Source organism: Salvelinus sp. IW2-2015, linkage group LG4q.1:29 (assembly GCF_002910315.2).
Source record: "Salvelinus sp. IW2-2015 linkage group LG4q.1:29, ASM291031v2, whole genome shotgun sequence".
NCBI lineage: Eukaryota > Metazoa > Chordata > Actinopteri > Salmoniformes > Salmonidae > Salvelinus > Salvelinus sp. IW2-2015.
In genome coordinates, this window is record NC_036842.1 from 4311792 (window position 1) to 4332698 (window position 20907).

Genomic DNA, 20907 nt, shown 5'->3' on the forward strand with positions numbered 1-20907 from the left:
TGTCGATATAGGACTTGTTTTACTATGGATAGAGATACTTTTGTACCGGTTTCCTCCAGCATCTTCACAAGGTCCTTTACTGTTTTTCTGGGATTGATTTGCACTTTTCGCATCAAAGTACGTTCATCTCTAGGAGACAGAACGCGTCTCCTTCCTGAGCGGTATGACGGCTGCGTGGTCCCATGGTGTTTATACTTGCGTACTATTGTTTGTACAGATGAACGTGGTACCTTCAGGCTTTTGCGCCCAAGGATGAACCAGACATGTGGAGGTCTACAATTCTTTTTTCTGAGGTCTTGGCTGATTTCTTTTGATTTTCCCATGATGTCAAGCAAAGAGGCAATGAGTTTGAAGATTGACATAATTTGAGTCAATTGGAGGTGTACCTGTGGATGTATTTCAAGGACTACCTTCAAACTCAGTGCCTCTTTGCTTGACATCATGGGAAAATTTAAAATTGCAATTAATTGCAGTCCCTCTTGAACTGCATCCCCCAAAAATGTCAGCCCTGCCACAAAAGGACCAGCTGACATGATGTCAGTGATTCTCTCGTGAACACAACTGAGTGTTGACGAGGACAAGGCTGGAGATCACTCAGTCATACTGATTAAATTCGAATAACAGACTGGAAGCTTCAAAAGGAGGGTGGTGCTTGGAATCATTGTTCTTCCTCTGTCAACCCTGGTTACCTGAAAGGAAACACGTGCAGTCATCATTGCTTTGCACAAAAAGGGCTTCACAGGCAAGGATATTGCTGCCAGTAAGATTGCACCTAAAACAACCATTTATCGGATCATCAAGAACTTCAAGGAGAGTGGTTCAAATGTTGTGAAGAAGACTTCAGGGCGCCCAAGAAAGTCCAGCAAGCGCCAGGACCGTCTCATAAAGTTGATTCAGCTGAGGGATCGGGGCACCACCAGTACAGAGCTTGCTCAGGAATGGCAGCAGGCAGGTGTGAGTGCTTCTGCACGTGCAGTGAGGCAAAGACTTTTGGAGGATGGCCTTGTGTCAAGAAGGGAAGCAAAGAAGCCACTTTTCTCCAGGAAAAACATCAGGGACAGACTGATATTCTGCAAAAGGTACAGGGATTGGACTGCTGAGGACTGGGGTGAAGTCATTTTCTCTGATGAATCCCCTTTCAGATTGTTTGGGGTATCCGGAAAAAAGCTTGTCCGGAGAAGACAAGGTGAGCACTACCATCAGTCCTGTGTCATGCCAACAGTAAAGCATCCTGAGACCATTCATGTGTGGGGTTGCTTCTCAGCCAAGGGAGTGGGCTCACTCACAATTTTGCCTAAGAACACAGCCATGAATAAAGAATGGTACCAACACATCCTCCGAGAGCAACTTCTCCCAACCATCCAGGAACAGTTTGGTGACGAACAATGCCTTTTCCAGCATAATGGAGCACCTTGCCATGAGGCAAAAGTGATAACTAAGTGGCTCGGGGAACAAAACATCGATATTTTGGGTCCATGGCCAGGAAACTCCCCAGACCATAATCCCTGTCTCTTATACACATCTAGATGTGTATAAGAGACAGGGTGACGAACAATGCCTTTTCCAGCATAATGGAGCACCTTGCCATGAGGCAAAAGTGATAACTAAGTGGCTCGGGGAACAAAACATCGATATTTTGGGTCCATGGCCAGGAAACTCCCCAGACCATAATCCCATTGAGAACTTGTGGTCAGTCCTCAAGAGGCGGGTGGACAAACAAAAACCCACAAATTCTGACAAACTGTCAGGATTTGGCCCAGAAGTTAATTGACTGCATGCCAGAAGTTAATTGACTGCATGCCAGGGCGGATTGCAGAGGTCTTGAAAAAGAAGGGTCAACACTGCAAATATTGACTCTTTGCATCAACTTCATGTAATTGTCAATAAAAGCCTTCGACACTTATGAAATGCTTGTGATTATATTCCATAGTAACATCTGACAAAAATATCTAAAGACACCGAAGCAGCAAAATTTGTGGAAATTCATATTTGTGTCATTCTCAAAACTTTTGGCCACAACTGTATAGTGTATTTTTTGGTCATGGAACATTCCCTGTTTGTTTTATTTTGTTGTCACTCACTCTCATTAAGTTTGGTGATACTGCACAGATTTGCAGCTGATGTCCTTGATCAATGGCGTGGGTGTATCAATCCCTGTATGGCTGGATGCAACCCCTGTCCACAACAGCACTTCCTACCCACAAAGCAGCGTCTATTATCCAACCAAAACCATGATCTTAGTGGGGCTAGGATAACATAACTTTAGGTCTCGGGGGGGTAACCTTACCACACGATAGCTACTAAGGCCTTTTCTCACTTTGCCTTTCCTTGATTACTCACATCCTATCTCCTCACCTGTATTGTATTGCAACTGTATTGGAGGAGGTCCCTCCCCTGTTACCTTCTTCTCCAATGGGAAATGATACTACTGGAAATAGGAAAAGCACTCACACATCAGCGATTCTGTAATACTGGCAAGATCAGTGTGCTGGTTTTTATTTTTCATTAGACATTTAAATGAGGCTAACCATGTTGAAAGATTCCAGATTTTCCTTCTACAGCTACTGTATATGCTGTCGTGAAATGGATTAGAGCAAGATATTTTAATGAAAGTAGGCCTTAAGGATGACATGCACAGGAGAGAGACATTATCAGCAAATATCACTATCACGAGAGTGTACAGAAAGGAATATTTTAAGGTTGATTTTATTTCATTTCAAAATACAAGTTGCTTGAAATCAAGTTGCAATTGGTGTGCGGCATGTTATGTAATTAATATGCAGTTCACCGTTATCGCCACAAAGTGACAGCACTAGCATTTGCATTATAATCTAGCTTTACTACATGTAACAAACCACTAGCTAGGTCTCGTAACGTCGATGATACATGCCTAGCACAAGCTAGCGATTCATTAAAACTACAGTAAAATCAAATTGTATTGGTTGCATACACATAGTTAGCAGATGTTATTGCGGGGTGTAGCAAAATGCTTGTGTTCCTGGTATGTTCCTTGATTGAAACTAAGAGGTCAATACACCTGGATAAAATATAGTTGTGTTTTGGAGGAAGCAGACGAAGAGCTAGGAGAGACAGATTGGTGAGGGGGGAGAGAGAGGTTGAGAGGTTGATAGCTAGCTAACTTTTGATGTAAACAACGTGGCCATCAAACATTGGACTCGTATGCTAGCTACATTTAGTTTCGTTCTATTGTTGGCTGTCATGAGATAAATTAATCTATCTAGCTGGCTAACAAGGTAAGGTTATTTGGTATATTTGCTGTGCTAGCCAAAGATACAGGCTGAGAGACTAGGATTCCGTGATGATTGCATGTCAATTTCATAATAAATGTTGTGTTCTTCTAACAGTTGCTAAGACGAAACTCAGCTGTTATTGTTGCAAATGATATTATTTTGGATGTAGCAGTCGGGCTAGCTAGCATTCTAACTAGTTACAGTAACTATGTTATGGTTAGCATAGCTAGTTAGCATCTACATTAAAAAAAATGGATTGTATTTGCAGTTGATTGGTGACAATGCCATGAACATATACTCAAGCATGACATTCAGGCAAGCATTCTAATATATTTACAACCCAAAAGTAACGTGAAATCCACTCATAACTTATGATAAGCAATATATTTAGACTAAGCTTTCTCTGGGCTTGATAGCCAGCTAGCTATGATAACTGCAGGCTAACTAGGCGGAGCATTGCATCATGGGAGACTAAGTCTACTCTGGGAATCATACTATGCTGTAGACGAGGGCAATACAGCAGCTTTAAAATGGAATTGTGCAGTATGATTAACAAAACTATAAAACATCAAAATGTGTATAAAATCTTACAGTATTGCATAATAATTGGCTATAAAGTGGCGGAATTGTCCTTTAACGGCAACACATTAAAGGATTTGTGAGGCAAAAAAAAACACCTTGTATGTGCTTTATTAGACATAGAAGAAAGCTAAATGTGCTCCCTCCCTCTAGTCTGAAGTCTGGGTTGAATGGGCACAGACCGAATGGGGAACGACAGATGTGACCGTCACAGCAGAAGACAGAAGATACAGAGCGTCTCTAATTAAATTTCTGGACTTTTTAATTCAATTCATCACAAGGTTTTGATTAAGAACAATAAAGAGGAAAGGGAACGGGAAATAATCTGAATACGCTGGTTATCTGGAAGTGACAACACACACATACACCTCTTTCTTTTCCTTGCCACTTCCAGAGATTAAAATATCTACATCATTTCCCACCACCCATGAATGCGTTTTCAAATTAGGAGTGTGTGTGGATATGAGTGTGTGTGGATTTGAGTGCGTGTGTGTGGGTGTGCGTGTGTCCATTCTTAGTATAAGCTATAGGAACTCCGTATGTATGAAGGATAAGTCTATATTTTACAAGCACTAGGTGTTAGTTTGCTTTCCTTACCATCGTGATTACCGTGCATCAAAGCAGGGACCGAGAGACTGAAAAACAGCTTCTATCTCAAGGTCATCAGACTGTTTAACAGCCACCACTAACATTTAGCGGCCGCTGCCAACATACTGACTCAACTCCAGCCACTTTAATAATGGGAATTGATGGAAATTATGTAAAAATGTATCACTAGCCACTTTAAACAATGCCACTTAATATAATGTTTACATACCCTACATTACTCATCTCATATGTATATGTATATACTGTACTCTATATCATCTACTGCATCTTGCCATCTTTATGTAATACATGTATCACTAGCCACTTTAAACTATTCCACTTTATGTTTATATACCCTACATTACTCATCTCATATGTATATACTGTACTCTATACCATCTACTGCATCTTGCCTATGCCGTTCTGTACCATCACTCATTCATATATCTTTATGTACATATTCTTTATCCCTTTACACTTGTGTGTATAAGGTAGTAGTTGTGGAATTGTTAGGTTAGATTACTTGTTGGTTATTACTGCATTGTCGGAACTAGAAGCACAAGCATTTCGCTACACTCGCATTAACATCTGCTAACCATGTGTATGTGACAAATAAAATTTGATTTGATTTGATTTACCAGAGATAAATGTGAATTTCCCACAAAATGTTTCTGTCAAAGAAAGATTATGAAGAATCAGACCACGGTACATTATAAAAGACTCCTGACCTACAAGGAACATTGTAAAGAAAGCCGTAATTTGGGTTGTAACTCAGCTAGAGGGCCATGCTATCACTGTGCCAGCAGTAAGTCCCCTCATCTCTCTCCCTGACATGCCTCCCTCCATGCCTATGCTGACTGATCAACAGGAAAATCAAAAACCCACCACCACATCAATCTTTCTCCTGGCAGCCTGGCCGGCCAGGCAGGGAGCTCAGCTCTAAAAGCTCACCGGCATCTTCAGGCACACTAAGTAAACGGCAGCTCAGTGGTAGCTGCTTTCTCAGTACAGATCGTTCACTGAGCAAAGAGCCTGCTGCCTGGTGGTGCCAGACTGGTACAGCTGGTGGTAAGGTAAAATAAAGTTAAAAATCACCTAATCTTCGACCTTTGTTTGTTTATGGTTTTCATTTTCTATAACACCACTGAATGTGGAGCTAAATTAAGATGAGAAGTACAAAATACATTGGATGATTTACACGAAGGCAATGTATGATATTCCTGACACAAACTGATCAATCTGCAGTAAAGTGGGTATGTAAGGTTGAGGGGGAGCAGAGTAAAGTAAAGTATGATTAGTGAGATGAGATCTCCTCCCTGACTCACCATTTGGACAGCAGGTCTCCCCAGGTCTCCAGGATCTTCTCAGCACACTCCTTTGACACGTCTCCTGAGCCACTCAGCAACGGCTCGTCATTGTCTGACAGAAGAGAATTTAAAACCACTTTATTGTCCACCTTGCAAAAATAAACATGAGCTCTGCGCCAGCGACAGGGGGCGTGTCCCAAATGGCACCCTGTTCCCGGGACAGTGCACTACTTCAGATCGGGGCTGTGGTCAAACGTAGTGCACTTTATAGGGAATAGGGTGGCATTTGGGATGGAACCAGAGACTTGAAGGGTTGACATATCAAAGTAGTTGACCTGGGCTAGAGTACATAAACATACAGTATGTACAGCGACTTACTAGACTGGTAAACACACAATCAGCCATGCCGAGAGACTAAACTATGGCACATAACAGGCTGGCTAGACAGGAGACAAACACAGGGGGGGGTACTGACATTGAGACAGACAAATAGACCTAGCTGTCACACATCAAGAATGGCATAATACATACTGTACAGGGAGAGGAATAAGGCACAAACAGACAGGGAGAGACTACTACCCAATCTCAAACAGACCATATCGTGTTCACTAGGGCACATTGTAGCAAAAAAAGTTTTGTTACCAAAAAAAATGGTAATCTGTTGTGTTTTTGGGGGGGGGGGGGGGGTTCAGTTGTGTGGATTTGAGAGGATTGGATAGGCAGAATTTCTGCCTTACTGCATACACCTGTCTAATCCTATCAGAAGTCAACAAGTGCCTAGGGGATAGGAGAAATGAACAGTACATAGACCAGGGGTAGAGGCTAGGGGTTCATTTGGGATGGAACTATAGAGACAGGAGGGCAACAAGGACTATCCTTTATTCTTACTACCACAGATTTAGCAGATAGCAGCATTTCTAAGGATACACTTGCAATTATTGTGATATGTGGTTGTTTTACCTACTTTAGTAAGTCACTCTGGTTAATAAGAGTGTCTACTAAATGACTCAAATGTAAATGCAGGGGAAGAGAGCTCTTCTGACCTCAATCGGACTTCCTGGTTAAATTACGGTTAAATACAATGTAAAATGTGGGTTGCTCAGACAGTCACCTTCCTCCTCATCATCCTCGGGAGGCGATGGCACCATGGAGCCGTGGGAGGAAGACTGCAGGATGTTGGGGCTGGCTGTCGTTTTCTTCCTCTCCCTCTCTGACTCACTCTCCAGGCTCAGCACCTCATACAGGGTATCGTTGTTACTCTTACGCTCCATCTGGAGGAAGCAGGGTATAGAGTCACATACACACTTCCTGTCATGGATCAAAAAGCATTGGATTCGTGTCGTTGATACTGTTACGCTACATCTGGGAAGGGAGGAAAGGAATGGTGTTACATACAGGGTCAAGACAATAGGTGACCGCATTGACTAGCAGTTACATTGTTAAAGAAACTAAAAAAAGAGCCCTCTCACAATTCATGTTGGGTTAACACAAATTAAGTCTAGACTAAAAAGTATATTCAGTGTTGGTTCTCCATTGAGATTTTCAGGGAAACCGGGAGATGCCCATAATGTTTAACTGTTTGGTCTTCCATGGCGTCTGTCTCACCTGTCTGAGTTTCAGCTAGAAGGTCTCACCTGTCTGAGTTTCAGCTAGAAGGTCTGTCTCACCTGTCTGAGTTTCAGCTAGAAGGTCTGTCTCACCTGTCTGAGTTTCAGCTAGGAGGTCTCGCCTGTCTGAGTTTCAGCTAGACGCTCTCGCCTGTCTGAGTTTCAGGTAGAATGGCTGTCTCACCTGTCTGAGTTTCAGCTAGACGCTCTCACCTGTCTGAGTTTCAGGTAGAATGGCTGTCTCACCTGTCTGAGTTTCAAAGGTCTCACCTGTCTGAGCTTCAGCTAGAAGGTCTGTCTCACCTGTCTGAGTTGCAGCTAGAAGGTCTGTCTCACCTGTCTGAGTTGCAGCTAGAAGGTCTCACCTGTCTGAGTTTCAGCTAGACGCTCTCACCTGTCTGAGTTTCAAGTAGAATGTCTGTCTCACCTGTCTGAGTTTCAGGTAGTAGGTCTCGGTGTAGTTGCGTTTGCTGAAGGGCCAGAATAGCCTCTCGTTGGGAGAGCAGACTCTGACCCTGGTCTCCAGAAGGAAACGAACAGGCTCCTCCACCTCAGTGATCACCAGGTCTACCGCCGTCGTCATGTACATGAACTTATCTGTTGGACATGACCCATAAACGCCATTAATATAACCGTTATAGCTGTGGTCATGTAAATTGACACAACACTCTTCAATTTAAATGTTAAAGTTGTGGACCTGTACAATAACTTAATCTGGAACACAAACATCCTCAATATAACCCTTATACAGTTGCTGTGGTCATAGATATGAATTTGCAACAGGAACAGTGATTAGCTATGTAAATGGAATCAGCCAGACAGCCACGGACTATGAACCATCTGGGGGCATCATCCTTAGAGTCCTGATCATACGCAGGCAGGAAGAATACCATGTTAACGCGGCACCACATAACAACCTGTGGACATATCATTGCGTGTTGGCCGTCTGGCCTGCTGTACCTTTGGGTGTCTCCTCGTTAACAGCCTGGAACTGAGGTGTGTTGGGATTCCAGCTCCCTGTGATGATGTAGGACTTCCCATCGGAGGACTTCCCCATCGACTCCAGGTCAAGCAGGTGCATGTCACTGTTCTTCACGTTCTTTCCTGGACTCAGCAGGAGGCCGAAGCACCTGGAACACACACACCGAAAACACATACACCGAGCAGGCGTTCACAGACACACAAAGACACAAGTCATAAGAGTGGAACCAGGTGGATGGCATCAGACAAGACATCCCCCCCAAAGTATCAGGCTAGGTATATCCTTGACATACCAGAGCATGGAATAACAGAGGATAACAGAGCTCTCCAATCCGGGCCCAGTACAGGAATAGTAAAATAACAAAAAGCAATGGAACTGAGGTTCAAGTGAAGGTGACGGCAAGTCAAAACAACATTATTAACCGTAGAGAATTAGCAGGCTCAGAACAGATACATCCATCTCGTTCTCATGGCCCGACTGGGACACTTCAGCTCGGAAACAGACAGACATTAAACAGTGGTTGTTTATCAATTAGAACTGAATTACAGCTTGTTATGAATAGTTGAGAGACATCCTGACTGAGAAGTCTCCGTGGTGGTGGGACTAAGGGTCCCAGTTAGATACATTCTGTGCACCGTACACTGTGTCACGTCTGCGCAGCCTCTCTACCCGTGTGTGTGTTTGCGTGCGTGCACGTTACCTCTCTATGGCCAGCTCCTTATTAGACGTCTGTTGAACGTAGATGACGATCTTCTTGTCCATTCCCGGACGCAGCTTGAAGCTGTTCTTGTCTTTGTCTTTCGCCACAGCACTGGAAGAATAGAAACATAGAAAAGGCTCTTACTCTAAAATTCTTTGGCTGGGATTTCAGTCAATGTGAAAGAGTGGCTCGGGAGACCGCTTGCCCTGAGAACTTAGACAGTAATACCATATCGATGGAGATAATAAACCACTCTTTGCATTTGTTTACGCAGTTCATTGATCTAATGGGATGATGCAAGCACTGGGAATTTTTCTGTTTTGAATAGTAACGTTTCGAATGTCAGTCAACGCGATCAAAGCATACTCTTTTTTTTCCAAACGCAAATCCTCCTCCCAAAAACATATTTATTTTTAAAAATAATTTATACATAGCATACACTCAAGGCACTTCGAGCATGCTGTTAGATACACCACACTGAAGTTATGAGCTACTGAGATCATAACTAAATGCAAAATAAAAACTGTGGCATGCGGCTTAAGAGCCACTCTTCCCGTGTGGCTCAGTTGGTAGAGCACGGCACTCGCAACGCCAGGGTTGTGGGTTCGATTCCCACGGGGGACCAGTATGGAGAGAAAAAAAAGTATGAAATGTATGCTTTAGGCGCTCTGGGTAAAAACGCCTACTAAATGAAAAAAATATATATATAATTTAAAAAGAAACTCGAAATGAGGTAATAAACACCATATAAGGGGATGGAGACTGAGCAGTATGACGGTCCAAGTTCCTAAAAAATGACATTTTCAAGACTTCGCAAACACGACACTACTCTTATCTTTACAATATTTGCTGTGTACTGTAGATTCTACCAATCTGCTCTGGAATTCCTGGAGAAAACATCCGAATGACTTGCCTATTAGGCCCTACTAGCGTGTGAATGCTGAGCTTAGATCTCAACATTCCATAAATAAGCAGCCCGTGGCTTAATGAGGAGGAAATATGCCCATCTAAAAATAAGCAATGGCTTTTTATGTTTTTTAAACAACGAGTGTAGTATTTGGCCATTTGAGAGCCACGGGAAGTGACTTGTTTGGTGGGAATTGGAAACCATCCCTATTAAAGTCTGAGGATCTGTTCTTTCCTTGCCTCCTCTCCTTAAATCACTCGGATCAGAAAGAACTAATGAGCTTCCACCATATTGTTTTCACCTGTTACATCTTTTCCAGTAACTGCACATGAAGGGGAGGACACAAGAACAGGACAGATGTTTAAGCAGTTGAGACGAAGCCTTAGAGAAACAGCCATGAGTGAGACAATAAAGTTCTCTCTCTCATCTAAAATAAAACGCAAACACAGAGCTGATGATAACGGGTCTTCTCTGCCGCTGCTGAAGCGCATGATCGCTCGCTTGGTTTCCATGCGGACACGTCCAGAGTCACCCTATGTGAGAGTCAGTGACTAATCTGAGGAGCCCAACGTCCTCTCTGTGAGCAGAAAAAGGTCTGGCTAATCTCCGGGCACCGTGATGGATTCCTAGGAGGACGTGTCTGTTTTTGTCGGCGTCGGCCCGGGCCAGTGGAGGTCCGCTTGTGAATAAGCTTCTGTGGAGGACGAGAAGAGGCTGTTCTGCTGCTCAGGATGATAAATTAGAGGAAGCACGTGTCTACAATTCAAATAAATGCTAAAAAAATAAAGACACCTGTAGCTATTTTTGCTATTTCCTTCTGCACTGAAGGGACATCATTCTTTCGGAGAGTGAGATTGAATGCCATAGATTGAAGTAGAGCGAATTCAGTTCATGTGTGTTTTGAGAGGGGAAAAGAGACCTTTCAAACAGGCAACAAATAGACTTGAGGATGAGGCCGGGTGATGTTCGAACATGTACTATACCTTGAGAGCGGTAAAGAAATCATCTGAATATATAACAAATTTAGAGAGAGGACATTATTAAACACACAGTAGAGAAAGCATGTCCGAACAAGGCTGTAATGTACCATATATAAACGTGCAACAAATAGACAATGCAGATGTTGATGATAGCTCCGGTGTACAGTTTGATAACATTGATGTTCTAACATGGTTATAATATACCCTGCAGTTCATGACGGACCCCTAATGTACCACACCTAGAGATGGAGGAAAGATGGCTGTTGTGTACAGATCGACAACATGAATCACGTGTTTGCAATGCACCGTACCTAAAGGTCCCTTTCCCATCATCCTCCTTGATCTCYAGACTGACGGTGAAGGTGAAGACGTCGCTGTCTGGCGTCAGGGGCGGAGCCAAGCCCGAGAGGAGCGTCTTCTTGGCGGACCGCCGAAAGGCCGTGGCGAAGCTGTACAGTATCCTGCTGACCTGTGGCGTTTAAACACACACACACACCAGAGCATAAACAAGAGCATGCACACACGTAGAGACACACACATGGTTTGAAGACCAGTGTAAACACACACAGAGACAGACACACACACCAAGGGATTGAAAATCAGTGACATACACATACTCGCAGCACTGGAGTCCTAGAAAGCTTTTCAGTTATTGGGCGACATGATACAGTATAATTCTAGATAGGGCTCTGTTTACAGCGTGTGAGCTGAGCCGAATTCTCTCTCTCTCTCTCTTTCGTTAGGTGATCCCCTAGGCCTTAGCGCATCACTGCACTGTAGATAAAACGAATGACTGTTACACTGGTTGAGTCATCTGCATCCACACAGTTCGGCTTCTCTACTTAGAATACGCATCATCTCCAGACTGAAAACACTTCTAGGTGATCGCAGTGTCACACACACGGACACACACTTCTAGGAGGCCGCAGTGTGTCACACACAAACCCCTGTGTCCCTTACGGAGAGCCACGTCACAGTGGGGTGTGTGTGGAGGGCTATAAAGCGTGAATAAATATTTTGCTGTGCGACCAGGAGTTCTATTTTGGGAGCAGAGTGCGCATGGGAAATAAATCTCCCAGATCATAATTGTTGTAATGTTGTGTATATATACACACACACGGTCAAAAGTTTTAGAACACCTACTCATTCAAGGGTTTTTCTTAATTTTGACTATTTTCTACATTGTAGAATAATAGTGAAGACATCAAAATTATGAAATAACACATATGGAATCATGTAGTAACCAAAAAAGTATTAAACAAATCAAAATATATTTCATATTTGAGATTCTTCAAAATAGCCACCCTTTGCCTTGACAGCTTTGCACACCATTGGCATTCTCTCAACCAGCTTCATGAGGTAGTCACCTGGAATGCATTTCAATTAACAGGTGTGCCTTGTTCAAAGTTCCTTTGTGGAATTGTTTTCCTTCTTAAAAAAGTCAGTGAAAGTCAGTCAATGCGGAAACATTTCAAGAACTTTAAAAGTTTCTTCAAGTGCAGTCGCAAAAACCATCAAGCGCTATGATGAAACTGGCTCTCATGAGGACCGCCACAGGAAAGGAAGCAATGGACATTATACCGGTGGAAATCTGTCCTTTGGTCAAACTTGAGATTGTTGGTTCCAACCGCCGTGTCTTTGTGAGACGCGGAATAGGTGAACGGATGATCTCCGCATGTGTGGTTCCCACTGTGAAGCAAGGAGGAGGTGGTGTCAGTGATTCATTTAGAATTCAAGGCACACTTAACCAGCATGACTACCACAGCATTCTGCAGTGATACGCCATCCCTTCTGGTTTGCGCTTAGTGGGACTATCATTTGTTTTTCAACAGGACAATGACCCAACACACCTCCAGGCTGTGTAAGGTCAATTTGACCAAGAAGGAGAGTGATGGAGTGCTGCATCAGATGACCCTGGCCTCCACAATCACCAGTCTTCAACCCAATTGAGATGGTTTGGGATGAGTTAGACCGCAGAGTGAAAGAAAAGCAGCCAACACGTGCTCAGCATGTGTGGGAACTCCTTCAAGACTGCTGGAAAAGCATTCCAGGTGAAGCTGGTTGAGAGAATGCCAAGAGTGCAAAGGTGTCATCAAGGCAAAGGGTGGCTACTTTGAAGAATCTAAAATATATGTTGATTTGTTTAACAATTTTTTGGTTACTACATGATTCCATTTGAGTTATTTCATCGTTTTGATGTATTCACTATTATTCTACAATGTACTACAATGTATTATTCTGGTACTGTATATGTTTTTACTACATTATTTTACCCAAACCCTACCTCTCCTCATTGGAGTAAAATAATGGACAATAATACCTATACATACTACATTTTTACATTAGTTCTCTTTTTCTTTTACCCTTCAGCTGTACTCAACCTCTCCCATCCATCTCTAAAAACCATCCAGCTTCGACTTCTACTTGCCATATATTTTTAAACTGTGCGGTTTCACAAACGTTCTAGAACTTCCTACTCTCATAGTTTCCACAGATCCTAAACGAAAGATGAACACCTTTACTAAAAATACTACTATATTATTGATCGACTGACCATGGTTTTTCAAGTCACCCAAGCAGTGCTATTTGCAAAGATAGCTTTAAGTAAATGTTATGATTTTTCAGTCATTTCTGAACCTGCGACCAAAAACAAGCTACATACAAGTGAGTGAATGATTCGGTCTCTTCGCAGCAAAATCTGCAGAGCTGGGATGGTTGTATCCCCCATATACCTAACATTCTATTGGTTGCAATAGAATGACAGACCTCGTGCACGTCATCATCACAAACCTGACGTTTTTAAAGAGAAAATAGTGCTTTTACACAATGCAGAAACCTATTCCACAAATGACTTAGTAATTCCAATGACAGGTATTCATACGACCGCTAACTTTTATAATAAACGAATGTCTTTACATCGTCACATATTAGTTTCTAGACACAGAACACGAGCTTCAAAAGTAGTCAATACAGGCTGCAACTCAAACAATAAAAACAATTGTGTTTCCAAAATCTCATGTGGTGCTCCTAAAGTTGGGAGCGGTACCAATGAAAAATGTTCCTTTAGAGCCGTGTGTGCACGCGTGTGCGTGCGCTTGTGTGTGTGTCAGGGGAGGGAGGAGGTCCAGCCACCAGGCAGACGTGGGGTGGTCTGTGTTCTGGGCTGTCTGGAAGATTGCAAGAGACATCTTTCTCCAAGAAAGGAAAAGGGAAAATCAGGTCACTGCACACTGAGGGAGACAAAGGAGAGTAAGGAAGACCAGCTCTCTTTCTGGCTATGTCCCAAACAGCACCCTATTCCATATAGTGCCCTACTTTTAATAGGGTGCCATTTGGAATGCAAACTCTTGTTATACACTATTATATAGGCCGAGCCAGTTCAGGCAGAGCAGAGTACAGGAGTACAGCAGAACAGCCGGCTTAGGCTGACTGACTAACTGCAGGCTAGACATGAGATATAAACACATGGGCATTGGGTACATCAGTGTCTGTACAGAGAGTGCAGCCCAGAGGGGCAGGGAAGCGGGGTAAACAGCTCACACAGGGAGAGATATTTCACCTCAACATGAATGTTTGGGCATTGTGTGTGGGCAGCGCGGAAGAGTTCTGCTGTGCTGTCAGAGTATGAGGGAGGCTCTGGTACTGTGTGATAAACGGTAGGGGCGCTGGCTCTCACCATCTGCACTGCTGTCAAATGTGGATGGAACTGTGGTGCGGTGATTGAAGACCCAGGCAGCACGGCGCTAAACAAAAGGAATTGAAGGAGTGTGTGTGTGTGTGTGCGCGTGTGATCTCACCGCCTCTTGGATCTCACAGCGGAAGACATGAATGCGGAAGATCTCTGCGTTGTAATGGCTCTCTGTGAAGGCGAAGCAGTCACTCTCCGGCGTGGTGTCGTGACCCCGCACACAGAACAGGATCTTGTAGATGGGGTAGCTGGCTATCTCTGTGCTTGTCTGGGGGTCCAGCAATCTGCAGAAAAAGAGTCAGGTCATATTATGGTTAAAGGGTAGCAAAGAAAACGATACGCAAGGTAAGAATAGAGGAAAATGGAGGTATTCAAACAGCGCATCTCACAAAAGCACTCGCACTCTTTAGTCTGTGTTTGTTTGTTTAAAAAGGTCATGAACAGTCAAAATCATGTTTTTCATGAAATTGGATGATATTTGGATGAAATCAGATCAAAGTATGATGACCACAGTATGAAAAAATGACTGTTGCTTCTACAAGTTTGATCATAAAGTTACTGGTCCCCTACCCCATACCAAACACGTGGATTCAGGGGGCGGGATTATTAAGGGGATAGGGTGACATCCCCATCTCATTTTAATACCCCAATGGTAACATGATATTCTCTTACCTAATTGAAAATAAGTACCGCCTTGTAACCAACATCGGAGAAGGTGTGTTTGCAGAGGGGAATGGTTTATATAGCTAGATAGCTAACCTACTAGCGCCAACATTTTACTGTAGGGTGTCAGCGAGTTCACACTATGTATCTATGGAAAAGACACTTCTATGTCTCCCCTTTCATCTGTGTCTGGTGTTAGCTAGTTAGCGGCTAGCCAGGTCTTTCGGCCGGCATTGAACAAAAGGAGGGGGTGGGGAAGGGTCGTTTAAAACTCTGACGCAGATGTCATGACAACAAATCCGTCAGTGCTGCTGTGAACTGCATCACAACAGACATGGCAAACGGGAGATTTTTTGTACATCACTGATGCAATTTCAATGTCGTTGGAGTTGCTTTGTGTATCACCAAATGAGCTTGGTATGATTTTACTGCAACACTGCTTACTACATTCAGGTTTCTTGACGTGGGCGTTTCAAAGAGCTGTCAGTCAAGGCGAGCTCATGAATATAAGCTCCCCGCCCACTCAGCCTGTATTCTCAAATTTCCTGGTTGCGAGAGAAATTTATTTTTCATTCAACATTTCAAAATTTCTACCCCCCCCCAAATAAATTTTTTATGGGTGACATTTTAGTCACTCACAAAGCTATTTCACATGGGAATCAGAATAACTACTCGGGAGCTTTATGAGCCACAAACACGCACACAAATCTCTGGGGTTGGTTTGTCAGTTTGTTTGTTTGTTTGTTTGTTTGTTAAGCAGTCCTGACCTGACTGTGCCCTCTGAGACGCCAGGCACCGACAGGGTGACGTCCAGGGGTAGCTGGCACTGCCCTCTGAGGATGGTCATCATACGGAGCGCTTCCACCTCACTGCGGGGAGCGTTGACCGAGGCACAGCCCAGGTAGGTCAGCTTATTGAAGACCACACTGTCCTCGTCTGGGATGGGCGTACTGGGGCTGCACTCCGATGACGACTCATCCCCTGTGGATGTCAAAGGTCATACACAGAGGGTCTAGTGAGGGGGAGAGACAGCAGATCAAAGCGTAGCCCCTACCCCATTGGATATACGGAAGTGATATTTCTGCTCAGCCAATCAGAAGACAAGATTAAGCTATAACCATAGTTCTTACATCTACCCAATCCTTTCAGATCTAGAGAAGTTCCTAGGGTGTAGTATTTGGTATTCTTGCTTTGACTCACCGCGGTAAGATCGTTCATTCAGCTCACTCTCCTGCGCTGCAGATTGGACGGGTAGCACCATCTCAACTTTGGGCGGGGTGCTGAGGGGGTCAGGGCACGGTTGTGGCTCGGGTGGTGACGCCATGGCGGGGGACAAAACATGGTCTACCCTGCCTGCTTGGTCCACGCCGCCACCACTGGGGACGCCACCACCCAGCGCCTGCTCAGCTACAGAGGGGTCCATCAGAACATCCTCCAGCTCCTTCTGCAACTGCTGCTCACTGCCGTTCCCCACAATCTGTTGTCACACGCACGCACAGACACACGGACGGATGGATAGGCACATACACACACCGACGGTCGGACAAGCACATGGACACACACACAGGCATTCACACACAGACACACACGGAATCCCAAAGCCCACACACACACGAGCATACGGTCAAAATACAAGGTTCATTATTCAGGCTACCTAAGAAACAGTTCATCAATCAACCTCCGTAACTTTTTCCTCGCCAACTACCGGAATGGCTAGGTTGAAAATGTTATACTGATCTTGAGATTCTCTCCAAGTGATTGACAAGGGAATTGAGAGGGAAAAGCGACGTCTTCAACAGAGATAGCACTTGAAGTACTGAGTGATTAGATTAGTATGTGAATTTACCATTGTGAATGAATTAGATCACCACAGGAGGGTTAACAAGCGTCTAGAAACCGACCACTGGTCTGTTTGCTTACAAATTGTAGCCTATCTATCTAAGAGAAAGCACATACTCACTACAGGCGCCAAGTTCATTGAGCTGACAGATGCTAAGCAAAGGCGGACCATACAGGGGGAGGCAATAAACTGCAAAAGCAAACTAGTGAAGACTGCAAAGCACTGTTCCTCAGCCTCCAGCAGTAGCCTAACACTACACCACAACATACAGTGGCAAACAAGGGGCGTATTGAGCTGAGGAGGGGTGGGTGGGTGGCAGACTGGGAGTCTGGCCGTAAAGCCTTGAAAACAGAACTAGGACAAGAACTTGCACCAAAACAACTGAGCTAGCTACGTCACCACAAGACAAGCTAGGTGGGCATCAAATCATTCAACAGCCAATCGAAAACACGTAAGACCACCACAGAACAGATACAGTGTCACCACAGAATCACAGCACAGAGAGGGAGAGAGAGAGAGAGAGAGAGAGAGAGATAGATAGAAACTGACCTTAAAGCTGACCCCTTCCTCAGAAATCACCTGCGTAATAAACAACACATTTAGACACGCTGTGCTACTTACTCCCCTCTTCAACTACCTTGTGTGGGCTTGGGGAGAAGTATGAATAGCCAAGAAAGTTATTTAGTTTTCTAATCAATTCTAATTATGGTTGTTAATGTATATGGGGTGATGTGTACAGTTTTCTGTTAGGCTAGTCTAAATATCGCCTTCTACCTCAACTAAAGGCAATTCAGTGGCTTAACTTGTTGGGTAAAGTCATTTCAGCAGTCCACTATCACCACCTGCTGGTCTCTTTTGAGCACTACCTCAGCAGAAGGAAGTACAGTGTGGGTGGGTCTATGTCCAGAGGCACCAAATAAAGTACAACATTGATGGGTAAACTAACATATTATTATATATCTTGTTTAGTTTTTTTCATGTTTCATTTTCACATTAGCGGACAAATACACAGAAGAGTGACAGAATGACTTGAGACTGAAGGAACATACAATCTACAGTCTAGTAACCTGTACAGCAAGAGTGTTTGTTAGCATGGAGAGAGATTAAAAGAGGGGGGGGTGGAGAAAAAGAGAGACAGAGAGAGGGGGGAGATGAAATACTTAAATGGACAATAATTCATAATGCAGCTGAGCACCACAGGGTGAATGGTAGGGCTGGGAATTGCCAGGGACCTCACTCTACGATATTATCACGATACTTAGGTGTCGATACGATATGTATTGCGATTCGATAATATGATTTTATTGCGATTCGATGTTCCAAACATATTGCTCACCAATATGTACACAGCAGAGAGACAAGAGAGAGTCATGAGAAAACGAATTCTGATCAGTCATGGAAATAAAACTGCTGAAAACAAATTGTCTCCCTAGTTAAAAAGAAGATGGAGAACAAGCTATGAAGTAAAAAAAAAAAAAAATACTGGAGTTTTGGTGCAGGTACAGCCAACTAGCGCAAAAATAATACTGCGATATTGTCAAAACGATACAGCGTCAAAAGTATGTTCCCGGTCTATAGGCGGCTCGATTCCCCCCCCCCCCCCCCCCATCACTAGTGAATGGCCCAGATAGAGGAGAGGAGTGAGAGCCTGACAGTCTGCCCGTGTAACCTGACCCCATATGAGACACACAGGATGACTGGTTTAAACAAAGCTCAATCCTCCAGACAGGCTACAGCATATTGGTGATTATTTACAGTAGTACATTATTGGCTTCCTCTCCATGGAGAGACAGCGCTGTATCGACACTGTGAATATAGGCTGGTGAATATGGGAGCTAGTTGTCCCTTAGACAGTTGCTCACGGTACACAGACCTGCATGAACAGTATACCCACAACAGACAAATGGGAGGGCAAATCTTCAAATAACAGAGGAGGTAGCCTAGCAGTTGGTAATGGATACGTTAAAAAAGAGCAATGCATGGAATGGGTTTCTTAGTCAAGATGATTAGTTGCAGTATGTGAGTGATTTGCCTTGGAAGGGGGATGAGAGCTTTGGTCAAACAGGGCGATGACACGAGGTTGATTCCCTGGTCATTTAACATCAGTGGTGAGAGAAGGCAGACGTGTCTGCTGCTAGTGTGATGTGTTCTCCACCGATGCGGTTACCTTCCAATGACCCACTGACTGAGGCCGTGGTATTCAGGTGAGTTGACGATGAAGAAATCAAGAGTTTCACACACCTGTCCCAATTCGCTCCCTATTCCGTCCCCTTGGCATTAACCCTTTCTTTGTTTGCACTTTGCCGATCTGCAAGGGGTAGGACCAGCCTAAGCAATATGGTGGAAGGAACTTCCATCACAACATTGCTTACAACCTTAAACCTACCCAAGCAATTTAGATCTGCAGTGCAAACATCATATGGTTAGGGGCTTAGGGCCAAGGTGAAGGGGAAGGGAGAGAGTGAATTGGGAACTCACCAGATGTCAGAGTTCTGTTTACTCAGCCAGGCACTCTTTATTTCTTCTTACCTTCAGTCCTGTCTTTTCGTCATCGCTACCGTTATTAGTGGAGGAGCCTGGGGTGTCGTCCCCCAGCCGCGACACCAGCACAAAGTCCTCACTGTTCAGGGTGGACACTGAGTCGGACGACACGCTAATTTTCCCCACCGAGGCCTTGTCATCCATGACAGCTAAACCAAGCCAGGCTCATGAATGGAGGGGGAATGAGTAAAATCACCTAGAAAAGGAAAAACAAAAATAAATGTCATGATGAAATGAGGCCTAGCATTTTTTATTTAACACGTAGTAGTCTCAAGAAAAATGATAGGGGCATTATCTGGGAAAGTATCAAGGACTCCTACAGGGAGGCTAGGTTGAGCGTGTGCAGTTACAACTAACCACCAGAGGGAGGAAACACTGAGCTAGTTCTGTTGACAGAGAAAAGGGGAAAGAGTTTTTGAGAGAGCAGAGTGAGAATAGAATGTGAATAGAATGTGAATAGAATAGAGTGAGAATAGAATAGAATAGAGTGAGAATAAAATGGGAATAGAATAGAGTGAGAATAGAATAGAATAGAGTGAGAATAAAATGGGAATAGAATAGAGTGAGAATAGAATGGGAATAGAATAGAGTGAGAATATAATAAAGTGAGAATAGAATGGGAATAGAGTGAGAATAGAATAGAGTGAGAATAGAATAGAGTGAGAATAGAATAGAGTGGGAATAGAATAGAGTGGGAATAGAATAGAGTGAGAATAGAATAGAGTGGGAATAGAATAGAGTGNGAATAGAATAGAGTGGGAATAGAATAGAGTGGGAATAGAATAGAGTGAGAATAGAATAGAGTGGGAATAGAATAGAGTGGGAATAGAATAGAGTGGGAATAGAATAGAGTGGGAATAGAATAGAGTGAGAATAGAATAGAGTGGGAATAGAATAGAGTGAGAATAGAGATGTAAAATAAGAAAACCCCATCCATATTCTGCATTGGAAGTTGTGTCTTATTAATTTCAGTAACAGAGAATCTAAAACGTATCATCTGCAAAGTAAGAGAATGCAAGGTAAAGCCATGGTGAATGCCAAAATCAAATGTCATACAATACAAAGTCTTTGGATGTGTGGATGGATATGAGGGAGTTGAGCTGTCACAAACATCCCCACCCATCACTCTGGTGTTTTCCATGGAGAATACACCTCCAGTAGGTAGCCTCCATCATCTCCATGGCAATATGCAAACAGTAATCTAAATCAGCCTATTATAGGCCTACAGTACACACACTGACTGTTGTTTGTCTCCATCTCAACGCAGCTCTGCT

The 20907-nt window shown here is 43.7% G+C and overlaps 1 protein-coding gene across 1 annotated transcript in view; it reads right to left on the reverse strand.

The window, feature by feature from the left end:
- The window catches only part of LOC111961271 (rab GTPase-activating protein 1), a 135593-nt gene that overhangs the window by 93435 nt on the left and 21251 nt on the right, over positions 1-20907 (reverse strand). The window contains 11 exon segments of the mRNA XM_070440596.1: positions 5744-5837; positions 6837-6996; positions 7760-7929; positions 8293-8462; positions 9015-9125; positions 11213-11370; positions 14699-14873; positions 16020-16233; positions 16453-16729; positions 17642-17671; positions 19622-19829. Of these exon segments, the coding sequence (XP_070296697.1) occupies positions 5744-5837; positions 6837-6996; positions 7760-7929; positions 8293-8462; positions 9015-9125; positions 11213-11370; positions 14699-14873; positions 16020-16233; positions 16453-16729; positions 17642-17671; positions 19622-19777 (1715 nt within the window). The 5' untranslated portion in view covers positions 19778-19829.